Source organism: Neurospora tetraspora (assembly GCF_033439725.1).
Source record: "Neurospora tetraspora strain CBS 560.94 chromosome Unknown B0H65scaffold_4, whole genome shotgun sequence".
NCBI classification, from domain to species: Eukaryota; Fungi; Ascomycota; class Sordariomycetes; order Sordariales; family Sordariaceae; genus Neurospora; species Neurospora tetraspora.
This window is the reverse complement of record NW_026944386.1, coordinates 73,445-91,795: the sequence shown is the minus strand read 5'-3', so window position 1 is coordinate 91,795 and position 18,351 is coordinate 73,445. Positions and strand designations below refer to the sequence as shown.

Below are 18,351 nucleotides of genomic sequence, written 5' to 3'. Positions count from 1 at the left end.
GGTAAATCGAAAGGGAAATGATGGAGAAGGACTGGAAATGGGCTTGTACACATGAAATGGACGTCATTCATTCATCAGATTCCTGGTCTACCTTAGGAATGATCAATTCTCGTCGATGGACGCCGCCTTCCCATTTCAACTCGTTGTACGCTGAATCCACTGTGCTGTTGGACGCCGGGGCCCGAGTGACACGCAGCGGAACCAGTTGACCTAGACCAGTCGCTCATCTAGAGCATATGTTTCCGTGGCCGTATCTGTCGTCGTGCGGCATCTTGTCTGCTCCGCGAATAGCGGAAATGGTGCTATGATCGGTTTGCGATTGGTGAAGCTGGTCGACCACATTGCAGTCTTGGCACGGAAGGCGGCTAGCACTAACAATTCAGGGCCTCCCGATGACTCACCGGAGATATACCATGGACATGGTGAAATTGCGTGGAATTGATGCTCAGACGTCTCCGGTGGAGATACAAACCGCAAAGAAAACAGTTTGAAACCTTGTTCGTATTTCCTGGTGTTGAAAGAGGCGAGTGTCCTCAGCGAGTTGGCGAGTTTGTTAGTGCACGCCACCAGGGCCACGTATCACGGAGCGGGGTCAGGAACAAAACCCGCAACCCGCTATTTCAGGGGGCCGGCGCCGACTTCCCCCGCACATCTTCCCTTGATCCCGTCTTGAATCCGAGACCGAGATCAACGTCGATCCGGATCCTGTGCACCATTGCATCACCGGCGAACTGTTGTCAATGATCAGACCAGGAGCAACACCATCAAAACCGTCGCAAACATGGGATCGCACCAAGTAAAGGCCCAAGCGTTCTACGGCGCCGTCATCCACTCGCTGTCAACGCCTGGCCATGACCTTGAGATCCTTCCTTCCGCCCTTTTGATCGTTGAGTCGCAAGGCGTAGTCACTTCATTTCACAAGGATGTGAAGCCGGGAGAGGTTGAAAGCCTCGTGTAGGTTGACCTCCTCTTCACCTGGTGCACCGCATCTCGCCCAACAACAGGTCAAAAACCGAGAGATGAGACTCATATCAGTCTCACACAAGTCAACTACTAACACGCCTCCTAGAGATACCACCGCCACAACCCTCCACCGCCTCTCGCCCTCCCAATTCCTCATTCCCGGCTTCATCGACACCCACAACCATGCCCCTCAATGGGCCCAGCGTGGCCTCGGCCAAGGCCAACACATCCTGGACTGGCTTTCCGCAATCACCTTCCCCAACGAAGGTCGCTTCCGCGATCCCTCCCACGCACAGCGTATTTACTCATCGGCCATCGACGGCTTCCTTCGACAAGGCATCACCACCGCTTCCTACTATGGCTCCATTCACCCCGAGGCAACCAACATCCTCGCCGATCTCTGCTTGGCCAAAGGCCAGCGCGCATTCGTAGGGAAATGCAACATGACGCGCAACTCCCCCGACTACTACCGCGATGCGTCCATCGAGCAGTCCCTCCAAGACACAGAATCCTGCATCGCCCACATTCGGAAGATTGACCCCGAGGGAAAGCTATTGAAACATGTCCTCACCCCGCGCTTTGCCATCTCCTGTGACGCCGAATGCCTGGCTGGCCTCGGGCAAATAGCAGCCAAGAACCCCGACCTGCCTATCCAGACGCACTTCAACGAAGCGGAGCAGGAGATCACCGCCACCCGCGAGTTCTTCCCCCAGTTTTCCTCCGAAGCAGATCTCTACGCCCACTACGGTCTTTTGACCAAACGATCCATCCTTGCGCACTGCTGTTACATGACCCCCTACGAGTTCGACAGGCTCAAAGAGTTGCAGTGCGGCGTTGCTCATTGCCCGATAAGCAACATGACGGTGGGCGGCGGGTTCATGGCCGCTCCGATTCGGGAGTTTCTCAACCGGGGGATCAAAGTCGGTCTGGGGACTGACAGTGGAGGAGGGTTTTCGAGCTCGATGCTGGATGCGATAAGGCAGGCGATGATTGCTAGTCATGCGCGGGAGGTTGAGTCGAAGGGGAGAGATAAGGGGTTGAAAATTGCGGAGGTGTTTTATTTGGCGACGCTGGGAGGGGCCGAGGTTTGTTGTCTCGAGGGGAAGGTGGGGAATTTCGAGGTGGGGAAGGAGTTCGATGCGTTGGTAGTGGACTGGGAGAGAGACGGGGTGATGACAATGGTGGAGGAGGAGGACGGGTTGGGGACGGTGTTCGAGAAGTTCGTGATGACGGGGGATGATAGGAATATCGTGAGGGTGTTTGTGAAGGGGAGGGTGGTGAGGGAGGTGGGCATATGAGGGTGGCGGATGATGAGATCCACCTGGTTGAGATGGGTCCTTCGTGGATGTTGGAAGGAATAATGTTTTTGGGGCAACAATGAGGTGAGAAGCTGGAGAAGCTTCGCCCCTGTCGATCACAGCGATGTTTGAAGGAGATGGCGAGAAAACACAACGAGAAGTACTGACCATTACACTACAACCGCTTCGATGTGGAAGCGGCGCTGTTAGGTTGTTTTTGTTCATAAGGCCTGCTCCATCCACTGGTACATTGTCTCCTTCCTCCATGCAGCCACAACTCTGTCGCCAGTTACCACCTGCGCACAGCACAGAATCTGTCTGCGCATTGCTTTCTCATCCCGTCCAAGACGACTTTTCCATGCGATCTCTGACATTTGAACGGTGATGGGGCCAAAAACCCGCGAGTACTCCAGTCTGGTAGCCCAAGGCGCCCGATGGTAGCCGAAAGTTCGGAACAATCGAGGGATGTCTCGACCAACCTCAGATAAACTGGGAAAGAGCGACCAGCAACCACATCCTGAACCCTAAGTAGCGCACACGGAAACCCAAGAAAATTGCAATTCTGGAGCTTGGTCGGTTACCTCCTACAACTTTGTCCAGGAGCCAAATCCGACGTTGCATCAGTCTCAAACCTTAACGAGTCAACGTCAACGAGACGACCGGTCTTCGGCTTCGCATAGGCCTAGGTACTCATCCCTGCTGTCGCTTCCATTCGTCCTTGGAAGATAAGTCCTTTCGCGCATCGGCTAACAACCGAGCTGTCCAACTACAGGTGTCTCGCTATTCACGCCCGGGTTCTCCATCTCTCCACGACCAAACAATGTCCGAACCTCGCCAGACCGCTATGTCTCCTTCTCCCGAAGCAAAGCTCGATCCCAACCCCGGCACCGAGTCTGATCAGGCCGGACAGGCCCCAGCCCCGCCCGGTCCGTCGCTTGGCCCCGAAGCCTCCGTGTCCAAGCCCGAAGAAGTGCCTAACTGTCCGCCGATGTCCCCGATGACCAAGACCAACAACGCAATGAGAAGGAGGAGTCCAGACTCTCCAAGGTCCGCCGAGATGCAGAAGAAAATTACAATGCGCTTACCGGCCTTTTTCTCATCTCTCAGGCCATACTGGCAAGGCCAAACCGCGAGCATCTTCCTCGCGAGCTCATCAACGCTATGCGCGACGACCACCTGCTACAGATCAAATACAGAGAAGTTTGGCTCAAGTCAATTGAACTGCAGAGGAGGAACGAAGAGTTCGACAAGGACCTGGCAAAACTCGGGGAAAGGCGTGTCGAGTTGATTAAAGACATGCGAGAACTTAAAAAGAAGAAGCAGGCTCTGAACATCGAGTCAGATGGGATTAGGGATAGGTTTGCGGCGTTAGGAACGGTGGGTAATGTGAATTTCAGCGAAAGGTTTCGGAGATAGAGATGTTGGGGATCCGTTTGGTGGATGGTAACGAGGGTTGAGATTATGACATGAGCAGAGCATATGTATCCATTATCCTATCTTGGAACATGCCTACTTCAGTTCCAGACCACGAGGATCAACAACGGCACGTAAAGAATCAGAGCACTTGATTTTGAGGAGAAGTTGACCTTATAGCTACTACCTAGGTATGTAGTCCTTCTTTGTTTCCTTCTTTATTCCCTTTCTTCCTTTCATCTTTATTCCTCCCGTACTTTTCTGTCTACCAACCTTCTTTTTTTCTTTCCCTTCCTCTTCTCCCCTTCCATTCCTTCCTTTTTAGGTAATTTGCCGGGGTGAGTGGGGTCTTCCAAAAAGAAACCTCATGATCATTCAAGCTACTGCGCAGCCTTGACCGCGGCCCGCCCCGTCCGGGAGAGCGATCCCTCAGTTGCCATGAACAAGCTGCAGATCCTTCCTCAGCGTGAAGTAATAAATACTCTCGCAGTCACGATAGGGAATAGCCAAACCCCTGGGCTTGCTATCCTTGAAACCCTGGTAGACGAAGGTGTCGGAGGTCAAAAAACTATTTCCACCAATCCATGTTAGCCATCCTTCTCAATCACACAGATTCATTCCACCCTTTATCCAACTCCCTCCAACATTCATAGCAAAAAGGTAGGGAAAAAAAAAAGAAAAAAAAAAAAAAAAAGACAACTCCCCCAACCTCGGTAAACTCCGCCTGCTTCTGCGCATCCTTGGTGATGTTCCAGCTCAACATGTTGTTGTAGTTGATAAACAGGCATCCCTGCACGCTGCCCTCCCAAACATGGAAGATGCCGTCGTCGTCGAAGCGGTCCATCAGGCAAAGGGAGTCGTCCGGAGGGAGGTAGTTGAGGTCGTGGCAGTTCTTGTCGTCTTCGCAGATCTGTTGATTTCTGTCAGTAGCTGTTACCTTAGCAAGTCACCCAGAACCAAGGCAGCAATGGGGACAGACAGGGAAGAGTTAACATACGATAACCAAGGAATCAGTTCCATGACCCCAGTTGGGTCTCTTCTGGCAGTTGAAGAAGTGAATGACCTCGTTGTTGCCGCCCGTCCATTTGGGCGGGTCCTTCCTCGCGTTCAAGGCCAAGCCCTCGGCCTCACGCTTGTTCAACGGACGGGTGTACGCAGCCAAAGCGTCTTCCGGGCTGAGAGGGACATTGGGGCTGGTGCTAGCGGGATCAGCCGGGCTGGGAGCGGCCAGGACGAAAGCGGCCGGGTTGAGAAGGCTGATGAGGAGGGTGCCGCTGACGACGAGGGACTTTAGGGCTGAGGTAAACATTCTGAGAATCCTAGGAGATTGAGGATGCGGGCTAGGGATGTGTGTCGAAAGAATGTTCTCGGCCGAGGGACTAAGACTATAATGAGAAGATAAGCGAAAAATGCCGTAGGTTGAAGCGGTTGCCGAGTCCTTTGGCTGGGTTGTCTGACGGGACCTGGAAGGGATAGCCGGTTGGGACTCAGCTGAAAGGGAGAGGATTCCATTTCTTATACTGCTGGAAGTGGAAAGAGCAGCCAAGGAATACTGGAAGAAAGTGCCGGTGAAGGGACGACCAGTGAATGGTGGTGCCGGTGAAGGGAACTGTAGTGAATGGGAGTGCTTGTGAAGGAAAGACCAGTGAATGTGAGTGCCGGTGAGGGGAACCTCCAGTGTAGTGAACCTAATGGGCGCCAAGGCCAAGGGTATGGACTTCCAAGTTCCAACATATCTGTATCGATGCTGACCCTTTTCTGTATCAGATGATCGGGAGAGCCCTGTACCTAGATGTGTAAAAACCCCAGCCCAGCTGGATTCCCCATTCCCACTGCATGCAAACCAGAGTGTGGACTCACGAGTGGTCGTAAGACATGGAATAAACCCAACATGGACAGTCCAATGCCGCTCGCCTTGGCTAAGAAAGTCCGTTGCAAAACTGTAATATGCCTCATAATAAGTTGGAAGCACATCGGCTAGAGTCAATTAGGGATTGTTTGATCCAGGAAATGTTTTGAATTTCGATAAAAAGGTGTAATAAAGACCTATGGATGCCTGTAAGGGGGATGCCAAACGTGTAATGTATTAGACCGTGATGTGTTCGGTTTCCATATTTTTACGACCCTTCGACTCACTGATGCAAAATTGTAAAGAGCAACTGTAGAGGTATCCGTTCAAAAGAAACGGCCAAACCGTGCTTCTGGTAAGCACAAGGAAGGACAATGTACTTGAGCCACTCCTTTGTGACATTAAGCCACTATGGCCCGTCCCTTATCTGGTGCCGCACCCGCTCAAAATATGATGATCCCGAGGGTACAAGGGTAACAGTTGTGGCTGGTACTTGGGACCCTGGATGTTGGGAAACTGTTGGAATGGAGGGTTTAAAGGACAATCAATACATGACCGGATGTATATGGGACAAAGACCACGAGGGCTGGAGAGTCAGTTATCCTTAGGGATATGCCTTATATTGCTTGGCTCCATTGGTCGTTGCAGGAGAAGGGACGGCTTTCTAGGATGTTGATCATATGATGGGGTTGCAGGAATGCGCTAGGAGGTCACTAATCACTATGATGCATTTGTGCTGGTTGATAGAGCGAGAAGTAAAACGGAGGCCGGATAGGCGGTATTTGAGTAGGGTACCTAGGTCCCGAGCAGTTTATCGTCAACCATAAGACGTGTCCGAGGCCCGAGATGCGACGGCTCGAGAGCCTGTTTCGCAGAGAATAATTTTCCTTCAATTTCCGTTCCTTCTGCATTGTGTTAGTAACGAAGTTGCAGTGGTCTTGGACACCTCGGTCACCAATGCTCCCATCAGCGCTGAGTGGGTCAAATATGAGGTCGTATTTGATTTGATTTGATTTATTGGTATTTATTTGACGATTTGCCAAAACAAGTAGGCCTACGGCCAACCCTAACCCTGACTTCGATCCGTCTTCCGAAGTCCGGTACGTGGCCAAAATGGACACTTTTTGTCACTAAAAAAGTTCTGTTAGGGGTGCCAAGAAGGCGGACAAATACGCAAATAAATATGAGGTCGTATTTGATTTGACCCACTCAAATATAAATCTGTATTTATTTGCATATTTATTTGTATTTATTTACGGCTGGACGGGGTCGGTGATGGTAGGATGCCGGAGATCGGTCTTGTAACGTATTATTCTGGGATAAAGAGTACATCGACCCCATGTTCTCCCAGCCCTGGGGCGACGCCTACATAAGTTTGATCCGCTCAATTTTTATTCCGCGACATCCCAGTGCTTTTACTGTCATTCTTGGATCGCAGATGGTTTCCTCGCCTGTCACTTTGTTGCGATACACGTGGTCGTTGGCATTGATATCAGCGGAACCCCGGACGATTTCCCATTCAGAAGGAAGCTTTGCCATTCGAGGATCTCGTTGGATTTCTTCTCCGGTAATCGTGTTTTGGAATCGAACGCCGTAACCATTAATCTCATCATCTTCGGCTAGACGGAGTACGACTTTCCAGGGAGCGGGCACCGGACCGAGAATGGCCTCACCGTCGGAGAATCCGTGAATGTAACAGCTCCCAACCACCTGGAACACGTTTTCCGCGGGCAGTGGCCGCAAAATAATGGGAGAAAGACAGCCGAAGATGACGCAGATAACATCACCGACTTGGGTGTCTGTGTGCGCTATGCCAAAGTACCCAAGGTCAGTGGTGATCAATGTATGATTTCGAAAGTGGTTGTTTTCTGCCAATTCCATAATGGGCCTTTGCAAGGTCTGACTTGAGGGATCTCTAACGAAGTTGGTGAAATCGGTTTTCCAAGTAAGGAATACCGTCGACAGAGCGTCAAGTGTCAACTGGCAACCGGGTATCGACCATGTTTTGACACAGGGTCAAGCAAAGTGCGTCCACCATAGGTTCACCAGTTGGGTAGCACCCTTCCGTGCCGTGCCGTCGGGTATCTGCAATCCCGAATCTCTTCACGGGGGTCGCTTTCCAGAGCAAATGAACCATCGACACTCAAACAAAACGATCATCTCAGCTCCGGACGGTATGTACTACCTCCTGAGCGGTACGCGAACCGCTTGTACAATAAGCACCAATATTACAACGTAACATAGGTGATAGGAACTGCAGTGCCTGCTGACCATTGGACAGGCTACGACGGTAACATTCCCGTCTTCTCGCTTCCAACTTCTTGCAGGTAACGTTACTCCAAGCCCAACCTCTGCGTCCATATTGCTCAAAAGCAACGATAAGTGATCCGTCAGAATCCCAGCCACTCAATACCATCAACCACTGTCCCTCGCTAACAGTTTCTCAGCCCGAGACGAGATCACCAACCGCATATCAGCCCATTAGACCCGGGACGTATACCTCCTATCTACAGCTATAAAGAGGTGCCTGAACGCAACCAACAATTCGACTGCCTACCGCCTCACTTTGTGTGACTCGTCACAACCACCACCCTCCCGGGTTCCAGACCTCACTGACGCGCAATCACCGGAAAGCCACTCTGTCCTCATGGACACGGATATAGGCTAGTGTCGGGCCCTTCAAGGCTCGTTTGCCTTGGATTCATGCCCTTACACCTATCTTCATGTCGATGCAAGTCACAGTTGCAATGACGTCGGACTCAGACCCAGGCTTCGTCACCTCCACTGTTATGCTCATGATCTGGGTGTCCTGAGATTACGGACGCCTTAGCATTATGCGATGCAGGCCGGTGATATGAGTCAACGACGCGAGGTATCGCAGCATTGACTGATTGACGCCCTACGGTTTGATGCCTGCCTGATGGTCTGCCTGGCATCACGGCCACGACATCCCCCTCGGTTCCTTAGGCAGCAGGCCGACAACTCAAACACCACCGAGTCCAGACTGATGAACACTCTGGCCAACGAAGAGAGGGGGCTGGTGAGGGGCCGATGATGAAGGAAAATGTCCGCTCAGGGAAGACGGGGGTCTTATCCCGAAAGGGATCGAGTCGGCAATGACATTTTACTCGTGTCACGGATCGATCTCAGCTCTGTTGCTGTCTTGAAATTTTTGAAAAAGTATTTCAAGAGCGATCCGCCGCCGCGCTCTCTCTTCTCGATGGGTAGGCTTCTTTGCTCCGTTCTCATCGTTCTCGCACACCCTTCTCTCGACGGGATCAGCTCCAGCTCTCTCAAACTCCCCAGCGCTCCCAACTTCTCGCAAGCTTGTTTGGCAGCGAACACCAGACGCGCAACTCCTCCTTGCGGTTCCTTTCGCTCTTGAGCTCCCAGCAGCAGGAATCGCACGTTCTCTGCTCCTCGAGACACGAGCTCCTCAGACGGGACAACAGCCTTTCTTGCGCTCTTCGCCCGCCCACAATCTTAGCCACATCCTGCTCCCGCCAGATTTCCCAAAACGGCAGAAGAAGAGGTTCTCACCATCCTCATTACCACCAAGATGTCTTCCTCCTCGTCCCACAACAAGCCTTCCAACGCGGTCTACGCCAACTCCGACCAAAACTCCCTGTCTTCCACCACCTCTCTGCTCTACGAGCAAAAGAAGAAGGACTCTCAGATGTCTCAATCATCCTCGAGCAACTCCAAGTTTTCGAGCACCTCTGGTGGCGATGGCATCAGCGGTGGCAATGCCAGACCGTCGGCGGAGGAGCAAAAGATGATCAAGGATGCCCAAGTGATTGGTCAGATCATTGAGAAGTATCCTGGGTTGGGAATGTGAATGCACGGGAAGAAGTTCATGGTGAAGATCACGATGGCTTGGGGACTATTTGGGGATGTCGCTTTGGTTTTGGGCTTTGGCTGCTTTTGTTGTTGCTCTGGTTATTCTGGCCCGCTTACTCGCTCAGGCTTGGTTGGCTCCTGAGCGTAGAGTCGTTCTGGTAACTCAACTTGAGGATTGCCGCCATTGCTTGGGTTTTCAGTACTTTGGGGGCTGTTCTGTCGAGGGACGCATTCGTTTGGTTGATTTTACTTGAGTACACGGACGATACGCGCTAGGAGGCACATACCTTAGGGTAGTTGACGCTTCCTTCAGCGAAGAAACCAATAAAGACCAAGACCGCAAGCTTTTGGAATGAACATGAAATGAATGAAAAAGCAGATATCATCTCGTTGTATCCATTTCCTCCCATACCATACTCCCCCCTTCAGACGCCCCAAATTCTCCACCTCTCCTGCCTCCTCCTCGACGCCTCATCCGCCTCCCTCTGATACCTCCTCCACCTCCCTCTGATACCTCCTCCACCACGCCATAATGCTTTCAACAATCGCATGCAACTGGAAATCTGTTGGAGGTGTTCCGTGTCACGTGCGGCTAGCCATGGCTCCCTTCACCAGGCCATAGCCCCACCGCACAGGGTCCATCCTTTCCCTCATTTCTAGACCTCCAGACTGCTCGAGTTTTCCCCCTCTACAACTCAATACATCACCATCATTATTGATTATTTCGTTGTAGTTGTTCAGCCTGTTCACAGGTTATGAGCCCTCTCGACGTAACCGTCATTTGATAACCATCGCGCAAGCGATACCCTCATTTCTTCGACGTCGCGCGCGACCGACAAAAAACCCCCCCCATCAACCCAGTCTTCGACGTCGACTCGACCGACAAGGCACCCCAGACAATCAACCTCGGCGTTGCATCGCGACCGACAGGCCAACCCCTCCCAGCAACTCGGCGAAAGCAAATCAATCCATCTGCAGTACCAGCAACCTCGCTACACGACTGCGATCGACCCTCCCCCTCGTCACCGTCGTCAAACCAGTACGACCGACACGCGACGTCGCCATTCAACCGCGACCGACCAACCTTCATGAAAATCATTCACGGCCCGTCAAGCACACCGGCCACTACCCCCTACCTCTTCTTTTATCAGTCCCGACTACCAGCGACTACACGATGGGCGAAATCTCTTCACTTATCGTCGTCAAGGGCGAGTCCAACGTCGACAACTAGAATCGCGTATTGCGCTACGAGTTTAACTACACTAATATTCTTAAGTATATCACTACTATTATTCTTAAGCCCGCTAAAGCCACTAAGCCGGATGAATATAAAGTCTGGCGTACTAATAGGGCTAAGGCTATAAAGATTATTTAAACTACTCTTAAGGATAATAAGGTCACTACTACCTTCAATATTAACAGTTAGGACTAGGAGAGTACCGACCCTAAGTATTTCTACGATTTTATCTGCAAGACTATTAGCAAAATTACCAACGAAGCTCGCGCGGACATTCTAGAATAGTATACTAATTTCCGCCGTGGTAATTTCGATTTAATATTCTCTTTATTTATTTATTATAACCTCTTACGTAAGCGCGTTGCTGAATATAGCCTTAAGATCGACGAGAAGGTTAAAATTTTCAACCTTTATAATATAGTTAAACGTTAATACGGTATTAACGCTAAGTTTTAGGCTGCAGAGATAGTTAAAAATAAGTTCACTACCCTTTAATTATTTATTTACTTTTCTACTCTTATTAATATTAAAGTTCGTATAATTAATTTGATTGTTCAAATTAAAAAGACGACTATGACTACTACTAAACTGGATAATAAGAAGGAGTCTAATACTAGTAATAAGGACTATAAAGGTCTTAAGTAGACTATTTATAACGATTGTAGTTAGACTATACGTAAAGACTTTAAGTACTTCCTATACGGTTATTATCGTAACCCTCGTATAGTTGATTGTTAGTAGTACGATCCTAACAAGGCTCCAACTAACTAGTTTAAAAAGAAGGAAGCTACTAAGAAGAAAGCTAATACCAATACTAGTACTACTACTGCTACTAGAACTACTAATATAATTCTAACTACTCCTAGCGCTATTAGTTCTACTTTACTCTTTAGTAACTTTGGCTTTAGAGGTTATACTAATACCTACTTCAAATATTAGGGTTTTTACTAGAGTCTATAACGAAATTAAAATACGCTAATTCCTTATATTAATTATAGTATTCAACGTATAATATCATTAAAATCTAACAAGCTCCTAAAGTAAACCCTATAAAAGATTTAATAGTTTACAATTCTAATTGTAACCCTAATATCTTCAATTATATTAAATAGTTTATAAACCTTCAACCTTATTAAAACTAACTAAATATACTATCGGCGACGGTATAGTTACCTTATTTTACTATATTAATATAATCGAATTAATAATACTAATAATAACAAATATTAACGTTCGAATTCGAATTAAAGACGTTATTTACTCCCTTTCAATACTAGCTAACTTACTATTAACTAGAGCTCTCCTAGAAAGTAGCTTAATTTAGAATATAAAAACTAACTAAATTAACCTATAGAAGTATATTATTTAAAATAATTATATTGACGAACTAGTAGTTCTTCTAATTATATAGCCTTATAACTTTAATTAATCTAAGATTGAAATAAAGAACGTTATATTAGCTTCTATTAACTATTTAATAATATACAAAAGAATAATATACGCTAGAAAAATTAAGTTATAAAGGCCTATTAAAAAATAGGTATTATATTTAATAATACTTAAAATCATTTTTATAACGCCTATATAAGAATAAAGGCTATTAATACTATACCTAAACACGCCTATATAATTACTATTACCTTAATTTAATTTATACGAGCTAATATTATTCAATATAACTACCCAAATTATTTAAGTTAACGATACTACGTCTATTTAATATATAAAGCGTCTAATTATTATTAAGTAGATTTGTATAAAACTAAGGCCGAGGCTTTTATTAAATTAAAATAATTTAAGAAATAGATTAGTTATAAATTGGCTTCAAAGTTAAAATTATTAGTCTAGATAGTAGCATAGAATAGGGCTTACTAACTAAAGAATTCCAGAATAGTCAATTATATTAGTAAGTTAGAGAGGAAAGTATTTAAATCTACAAGACCACAGCACATACCTTATAAATAAATAGTAAATCAAAAGGAGCGGGCGCTATTATTATAGAACTGTACTAAAGCTCTTATAATCGACCTCAAGATACTATCCTATCTTTAATCCTTTGTAACGTAAAGTATAATTACAATTATAAATCTAATACCTTCAAAGGCTAACTTAGAAGGTAAAAGTCCTTACGAATTTCTTACTAGAACTATACCCGGTTACCCTAAAGACGAAATTAAGCTATAGATTAAGTACTTACACAATTATTTCTACACTGCCTACTATTATATTAAACTTTAGAAGCGTACTAAAGGTAATAAGTTCGAGGAACGAAGCCGTCCCGGCTGTCTAATCAATTATAATAATACCTATAGCCGTATTCATAAGATTTGGGACCCTAAAATTAGTTAAATCATTTAAATTAGCGCTATAAAATTCGTCAAGAAAAATAATCAACCAAAATCCTTTGAAGAGGAAGCTATTTAATACGCTATTATGTTTAGCAACCAGACTAATTTAAGAAATTAAAGATATTATTAAAAGTAGTATCTAGTACTAAATTAATATTATTAGTACTAATATACCGGTAGACTCCCTAACTCTATCTCAATAAATTACTAATAAGTTTAATCTTATAGAGAAGAAAAACGTAGTTCTCGAACTCCCCCTAATTTACTACCTCACTCTAGAAGCTACGAAGTCTCCAGAACTAGCACCGGAATTATTATTTCTAACCCCTGAACCATCGTCTTAAGAACTCTAACCAACATCTCATCCCCTACCTAAATCTTACAACGAGCCGATACAATCAATAAAGTAAAAAGAGGAAGATTTCATTAATCTCGATAATCTTAACGAGGAAGATCCTATTCTAAGCGACGCATTTAACGATTCTTTTAATAGATTTGAGAGCGCAGTCGAAGAACTTAAAGAGACTATACCTCAGCCCCAGTCTACCCCTTAATATCAAACTCAACAGGAAATTCCCTAAACTGTTATCCCTATTAAGAAGCCTCCCAACTTGTCTCTCGAAATCGCCGGACTTTAATTCGATACTCCTACGTCAATACAAAGGCAGCCGCCCCGCCAGCCAGAATCCCAGCCAGGAACCCAGCCAGAATCCCCAAACCCACTTTCGATAGAACAATCCTAATAGTCAAAAATACCAGCAAACGAATCAAATCAACTAGAGCAGATATAAAGTAACTAACCCTTTAAAATAGAGCCCTCAAAAGTAAATAAAAGCAGACCTCGTCACTTAAAGGCTAAATTATGTAAGTACAAATACGAAGTTTAGTAAGCCGTTAATAATAATAATAACGTTGTTAATCCTAACCCAACTCTTCCTACTTTTTATTATAATATCGCGGAAATTAACCGTATAATTTACATCCCCAAATACTACCTTATAGCTATAAAAGTCCTTTATAACCTCGCTCAAGCCTCAAACTATAATATCCCTAAGAATTACAACCAAGCCAAGAAGCTACCTAACTTCAAAAAGTACTAGCTGCCAGCAATAGAAAAACAAATTAAGGCACAAGAGAAGGGAAGAATATATTACCTAATCGAACGTAGTCTTAATATAAATATTCTCCTTAGTCAATAAGTATATAACGAAAAATATAATATCGATTTAAAGGAATATATAGCCCACGCTAGATACGTAGTTTATGGTAACTTCGAATATAATAAATAGGACTTGTAAAATATCTACACTACAATTACTGATTTAATTAATATAAAATTATTTCTCTATATTATAGCTATTAACGACTTCGAATATAAATAATACAATTTCAACACAACATTTCTAAATGCCCTAGTCCCCAAGGACGGCAAGAAATATTATATCGAATAATCGACTAATTTTAAAAAGAAAGATCGCAAATAAATATACCAATTAATTCGAGCCCTATATAGGCTAAAACGTAACCCTCTTTTCTAATTTAAAACCTTATTACTAGTCCTAAAAACATTGGGTTTTATACCTATTAGTACAAATCTATACCTTTTAACTAATAATAAACTAACTACTATTATAATTCTTTATATTAATAATCTCCGTATAATTATAGCTAATTAGAAGATCATTAACTACATTAAATAAATTCTAAAGAGCAAGTTCAAACTCAAATACCTAAATCCAATAAGGACCTTCCTTAGCTTTAACATCGTAAAAAACCGAATTAAACATACCGTCTTTATATTATAAGAACGATACACTAAAATAATCATTAAAAAGTTTACTAAAGGTTTCGCCAACGGACAAGACCTTTACCCAATAAAGACAGCCTAACCTCCGGATTATAAAATCCATAAAGGTAAAAAAATTCCCAACTAATTAAGAGCTTACATTAAGAGTACTAGTTTACTAAACTATCTTTTAACTAACTCCCGCCCTAATATTACGTTTACTATTAATAAACTATACGAGGACAATACCAAACCAACTAACCGTCATATCACTATAATAAAACACCTCTATCAATACCTTAATAACTATTCAAACTTGGGCATTATTCTTAGAGAACACTTATCACCGATTGACGGCTATATTAATTTATAATTCAAAGCATACGCGGATGCCTCTTTTATAAACAATATTCTAAATAAAAAGAGTACCGCTAGGCACGTTATATTCCTTACCTACGGTCCTATCTATTAAAAATCGAAAAAGTAGAACCTTATTATAACCAATACAATAGAGGCGGAATTTATAAATCTAATTCTAATAGTAAAGTCTTTAGAATGGATCGGTTCAATATTGAAAGACTTGGGTCTTAGAATCAATACCAACCAGATCCTATATACGGATAGCGAGAATACTAGGAACCGGGTATTCAACGTGAACATCCCAGCTTGTAACTGCTACATCAATATTTAATATAAGTAGTTAATTAAGCAGGCAGAAAAGAAGGCGATCAACGTAATCCATTTGGCCGGAGAGGATATGCCAGCAGACGGGCTGACGAAGGCATTAAAAGCGGATAAGTACGCAAAGTTCGTAAAATTAATTAGCCTTGTCCAGAAGAAGGTTCCCTGGGGTTGAAAACACCAGACAGAACCATCACCATGTAAATAGTATACTGCTTAGATTAGCTCCCTTTGACTCATGTTGAGAGTCTTTCGGTCTACGGGGGTGTGTTGGAGGTGTTCCGTGTTACGTGCGGCTAGCCATGGCTCCCTTCACCAGGCCATGGCCCCACCGCACAGGGTCCATCCTTTCCCTCATTTCTAGACCTCCAGACTGCTCGAGTCTTCCCCCTCTACAACTCAATACATCACCATCATCATTGATTCTTTCGTTGTAGTTGTTCAGCCTGTTCACAAAATCATACGGAAACAACCCACCTCTCACATCTCGTTGTTGAATTGTTCTGGCAACCTCCGTCATTTGTCTGATTAACTCGTTCCACGTCAATTCTAAAAGTCGACGTTGTAACTGAAGCTCCTCGATCCGTGTCTCGTTTTCGGCGTGAACATGCTCGTTCCTAGCCTGCCAAGACTCCAACATTCGCTGGCTGACGGCACGAGAGTGTGAGTTAGGCTCTTGTGGGTATTGATGGAGGTGTCCGGGCTGGTGACGGGGCTCAGGCTGGCGACGGGGCTCGGGCTGGTAACAGGGCTCCGGCTGGCGACGGGGTTCGGACTGGTGATGTAGTCTGGGCCGATGAAGGAGCTGCGCGGACTGGAAAGGGGCCCGAGGTTGAGGGCAAGCTAGCGGTAGGCTCTCTTCCGTACGGGTCTGCCCAGGGCGGTGGGCTGTGTTGTACGGGGCAGCACCAACGTAGCTTTGGTTTCGCCGATGCCGAACCGGACCAAACCCAGATGGCCCGGGGGTGGAACGGGAGCGGGAGCCATGACCAAATTGGTGGTTTGCATTGCCCTTATTAGACATTGTGATTGTTGTCTTGCTGCTACGGGCCATTGAGTTCCAGGTTGTTAGCCGACCTGTCCACGCCTCCATTGTCTTCTTATGGCATCAGACGCAGACTGGGAAGTCGCATTACAGAAGCTCCTCCACACCTTCCACGATCCCGTTTATGACCTTCTTGACATGAAGTGACTGAGAACGTATCCCAACAATAAGGTACCTCTACACAGGATGCTTGTCGTCCAACTCTCACGCGTCATACATCTCCCAGTTACCTACTAGCCAGAAAGCAGAGCAGGCCTCTTCCGACCTCTCAGTCGTCCATCAAGCTCAGCATCGAGCAACTTGGAAGCAAGCTCGTTTCTCTGGTCTTGAAGAGCCTTTTGTCTGTCCTCCAAATCCTCTTGAGCAGCCTTGATCTCCTCGTTCTCGAGTCTGAGCTGTTCAAGTTCTCTGCCCAGGCACTCTTTCTTTGTCTCGAACTGCTGCTTCTCCCTTTGGAGATGCTCCTTCTCCATCTCGAACTGCTGCTTCTCCCGCTTGAGGTGTTGTTTCTCCGTCTCGACTTTCTCCTTCGTCAGGACCAGCTCTTTGCCAGAAAGAAGCTGCTGTTTCACTTCGGCCAACTCCATCTTGGCATTTGCAAGTTCGGAAATCCTCGTGTCCAGTTCGCGGTTCTTGTTCGCCAGCTCCTCCTCGCTCGCTTTGGCCTGTCCACCCAAAGAAGCATTTTTTTGCGCTAGTTCTGCGATTTCCTTCTCGTACTGCTTCTTCGCTTTCGTCAGGGTCTTGTCACTGGCCTTCAAAGAGTCCTTTAGAACTTTCATGTTCTCGTTGCCCTTGACGGCGCGTTCCCGGACGTTGAGATCTTGTTCCTTGGCCGTCAGCGCCTCTTGCTGCTTGGCAACGGACTGTTGGTCCTTGGCCAGATCGCTGATCTGCTTCTCTACAAGGTTCCTCTGCTTGATGATTTCCGACTTGAGGCGTGATGCCGTGGAGATGCCGGTTTGAACCATAATCTCGATGCCTTCGATACGTCGGGAATTCTCTTGACCAGTGGCGCGATTGCTAGCGATCCAATCTCTGTGAGCCGTCATGGCGTCCAACATGAACTGCAGTTCGCCGTGGAGGTCATCGGCGGTCTTTTCGATAGTTGACAGGTCCATGTCGACAATGACGTCCAGTAGGTAGCTAGCAATTCGTCAGTGCGTTTATTTTGGTACGAACTTCCTTCGAAGCTGTGGATGCGCTTACCTGACTGTCTCAGTGTGTGCAAGTGGTAAAAGGGGAAGGTGGTTTCCAGTCCTGACTGCAGTTGTGGATTTGTGCGTATCAAAACTTTTGCTGGTGTCATAAAATACCTGATCGAAAATGCACATGTGTAGGAAACGGATCGAATGGAAGGTAGAGTGAATGGGAGGTCGCGTGCCAAGCGGGACAAACACAGCGACACGGCAGGAGGGCAGTCTCCAGAGGCTTCAGTTTGATCGTGTCCACATTCACTTCATGTATTTCCCTTTCGTTACTCTGTCGCAAGCCTTCGCATGGTTCCTATCCTTGACTCCATGGTGCTAGATCTTCCAAGCCCTGCTGCCGTCCTGTTACCTTCTTTCTGGTTGATTTTTCGTCCAGCTCGTTTCCACTGTATCGCTTTTGTCTAGAGCAGTCAGGAATTGACAATGAAAAGACGTAAGGGGCAACAGAGAGACGCTCCGTAAAAGGCCTCTATCTTTGGCAAAGAGAGCCCCCGTCTCGTTCTCAGGACCCTTCACCTCCCTCTTCAACTACAATTTTGCCGGCAGGTCAGACACGTATGAGGGATATAGGAAGCGAGAAATCGAAGAAGGTGGGGGATTCGCTGAGGGAGGGCCAGGCGTCGAAGATAACCACAGGAAAGGGGTCGATGCGGGAGCAGCACAAACGTTGTTGGTTCCAA

General features: G+C 46.3%; 5 protein-coding genes across 5 annotated transcripts; 2 read left to right on the top strand and 3 right to left on the bottom strand.

The window, feature by feature from the left end:
- The first annotated feature begins 335 nt into the window (after positions 1-335).
- B0H65DRAFT_179850 (uncharacterized protein) lies at positions 336-2,685 on the top strand. Its single transcript, XM_062821493.1, has 3 exons — positions 336-954; positions 1,070-2,345; positions 2,460-2,685. The coding sequence occupies exons 1-2, from the start codon at positions 782-784 to the stop codon at positions 2,259-2,261; spliced, it is 1,365 nt and encodes a 454-aa protein (XP_062681175.1). The 5' UTR covers positions 336-781; the 3' UTR covers positions 2,262-2,345; positions 2,460-2,685.
- A 396-nt stretch (positions 2,686-3,081) lies between these two features.
- On the top strand, positions 3,082-3,677 carry B0H65DRAFT_548357 (uncharacterized protein; the record flags this gene model as incomplete). The annotated part of the gene is made up of 2 exons (XM_062829574.1): positions 3,082-3,231; positions 3,285-3,677. The coding sequence occupies 2 exons, from the start codon at positions 3,082-3,084 to the stop codon at positions 3,675-3,677; spliced, it is 543 nt and encodes a 180-aa protein (XP_062681174.1).
- Positions 3,678-4,103: 426 nt separating this feature from the next.
- Positions 4,104-4,983, bottom strand: B0H65DRAFT_548356 (uncharacterized protein; the record flags this gene model as incomplete). The annotated part of the gene is made up of 3 exons (XM_062829573.1): positions 4,104-4,242; positions 4,394-4,584; positions 4,672-4,983. 3 exons carry the CDS (start codon positions 4,981-4,983, stop codon positions 4,104-4,106), a joined length of 642 nt encoding a protein of 213 aa, XP_062681173.1.
- A 1,841-nt stretch (positions 4,984-6,824) lies between these two features.
- Positions 6,825-7,504, bottom strand: B0H65DRAFT_463792 (uncharacterized protein). The gene has a single exon (XM_062826722.1). It carries the CDS (start codon positions 7,402-7,404, stop codon positions 6,889-6,891), a length of 516 nt encoding a protein of 171 aa, XP_062681172.1. The 5' UTR covers positions 7,405-7,504; the 3' UTR covers positions 6,825-6,888.
- Positions 7,505-16,693: 9,189 nt separating this feature from the next.
- Positions 16,694-17,680, bottom strand: B0H65DRAFT_523653 (uncharacterized protein; the record flags this gene model as incomplete). Its single annotated transcript, XM_062828802.1, has 2 exons — positions 17,670-17,680; positions 16,694-17,606 (listed from the first exon to the last, which is right to left on the bottom strand). The coding sequence occupies exon 2, from the start codon at positions 17,579-17,581 to the stop codon at positions 16,694-16,696; it is 888 nt and encodes a 295-aa protein (XP_062681171.1). The 5' UTR covers positions 17,582-17,606; positions 17,670-17,680.
- Between the last annotated feature and the right edge of the window lie 671 nt (positions 17,681-18,351).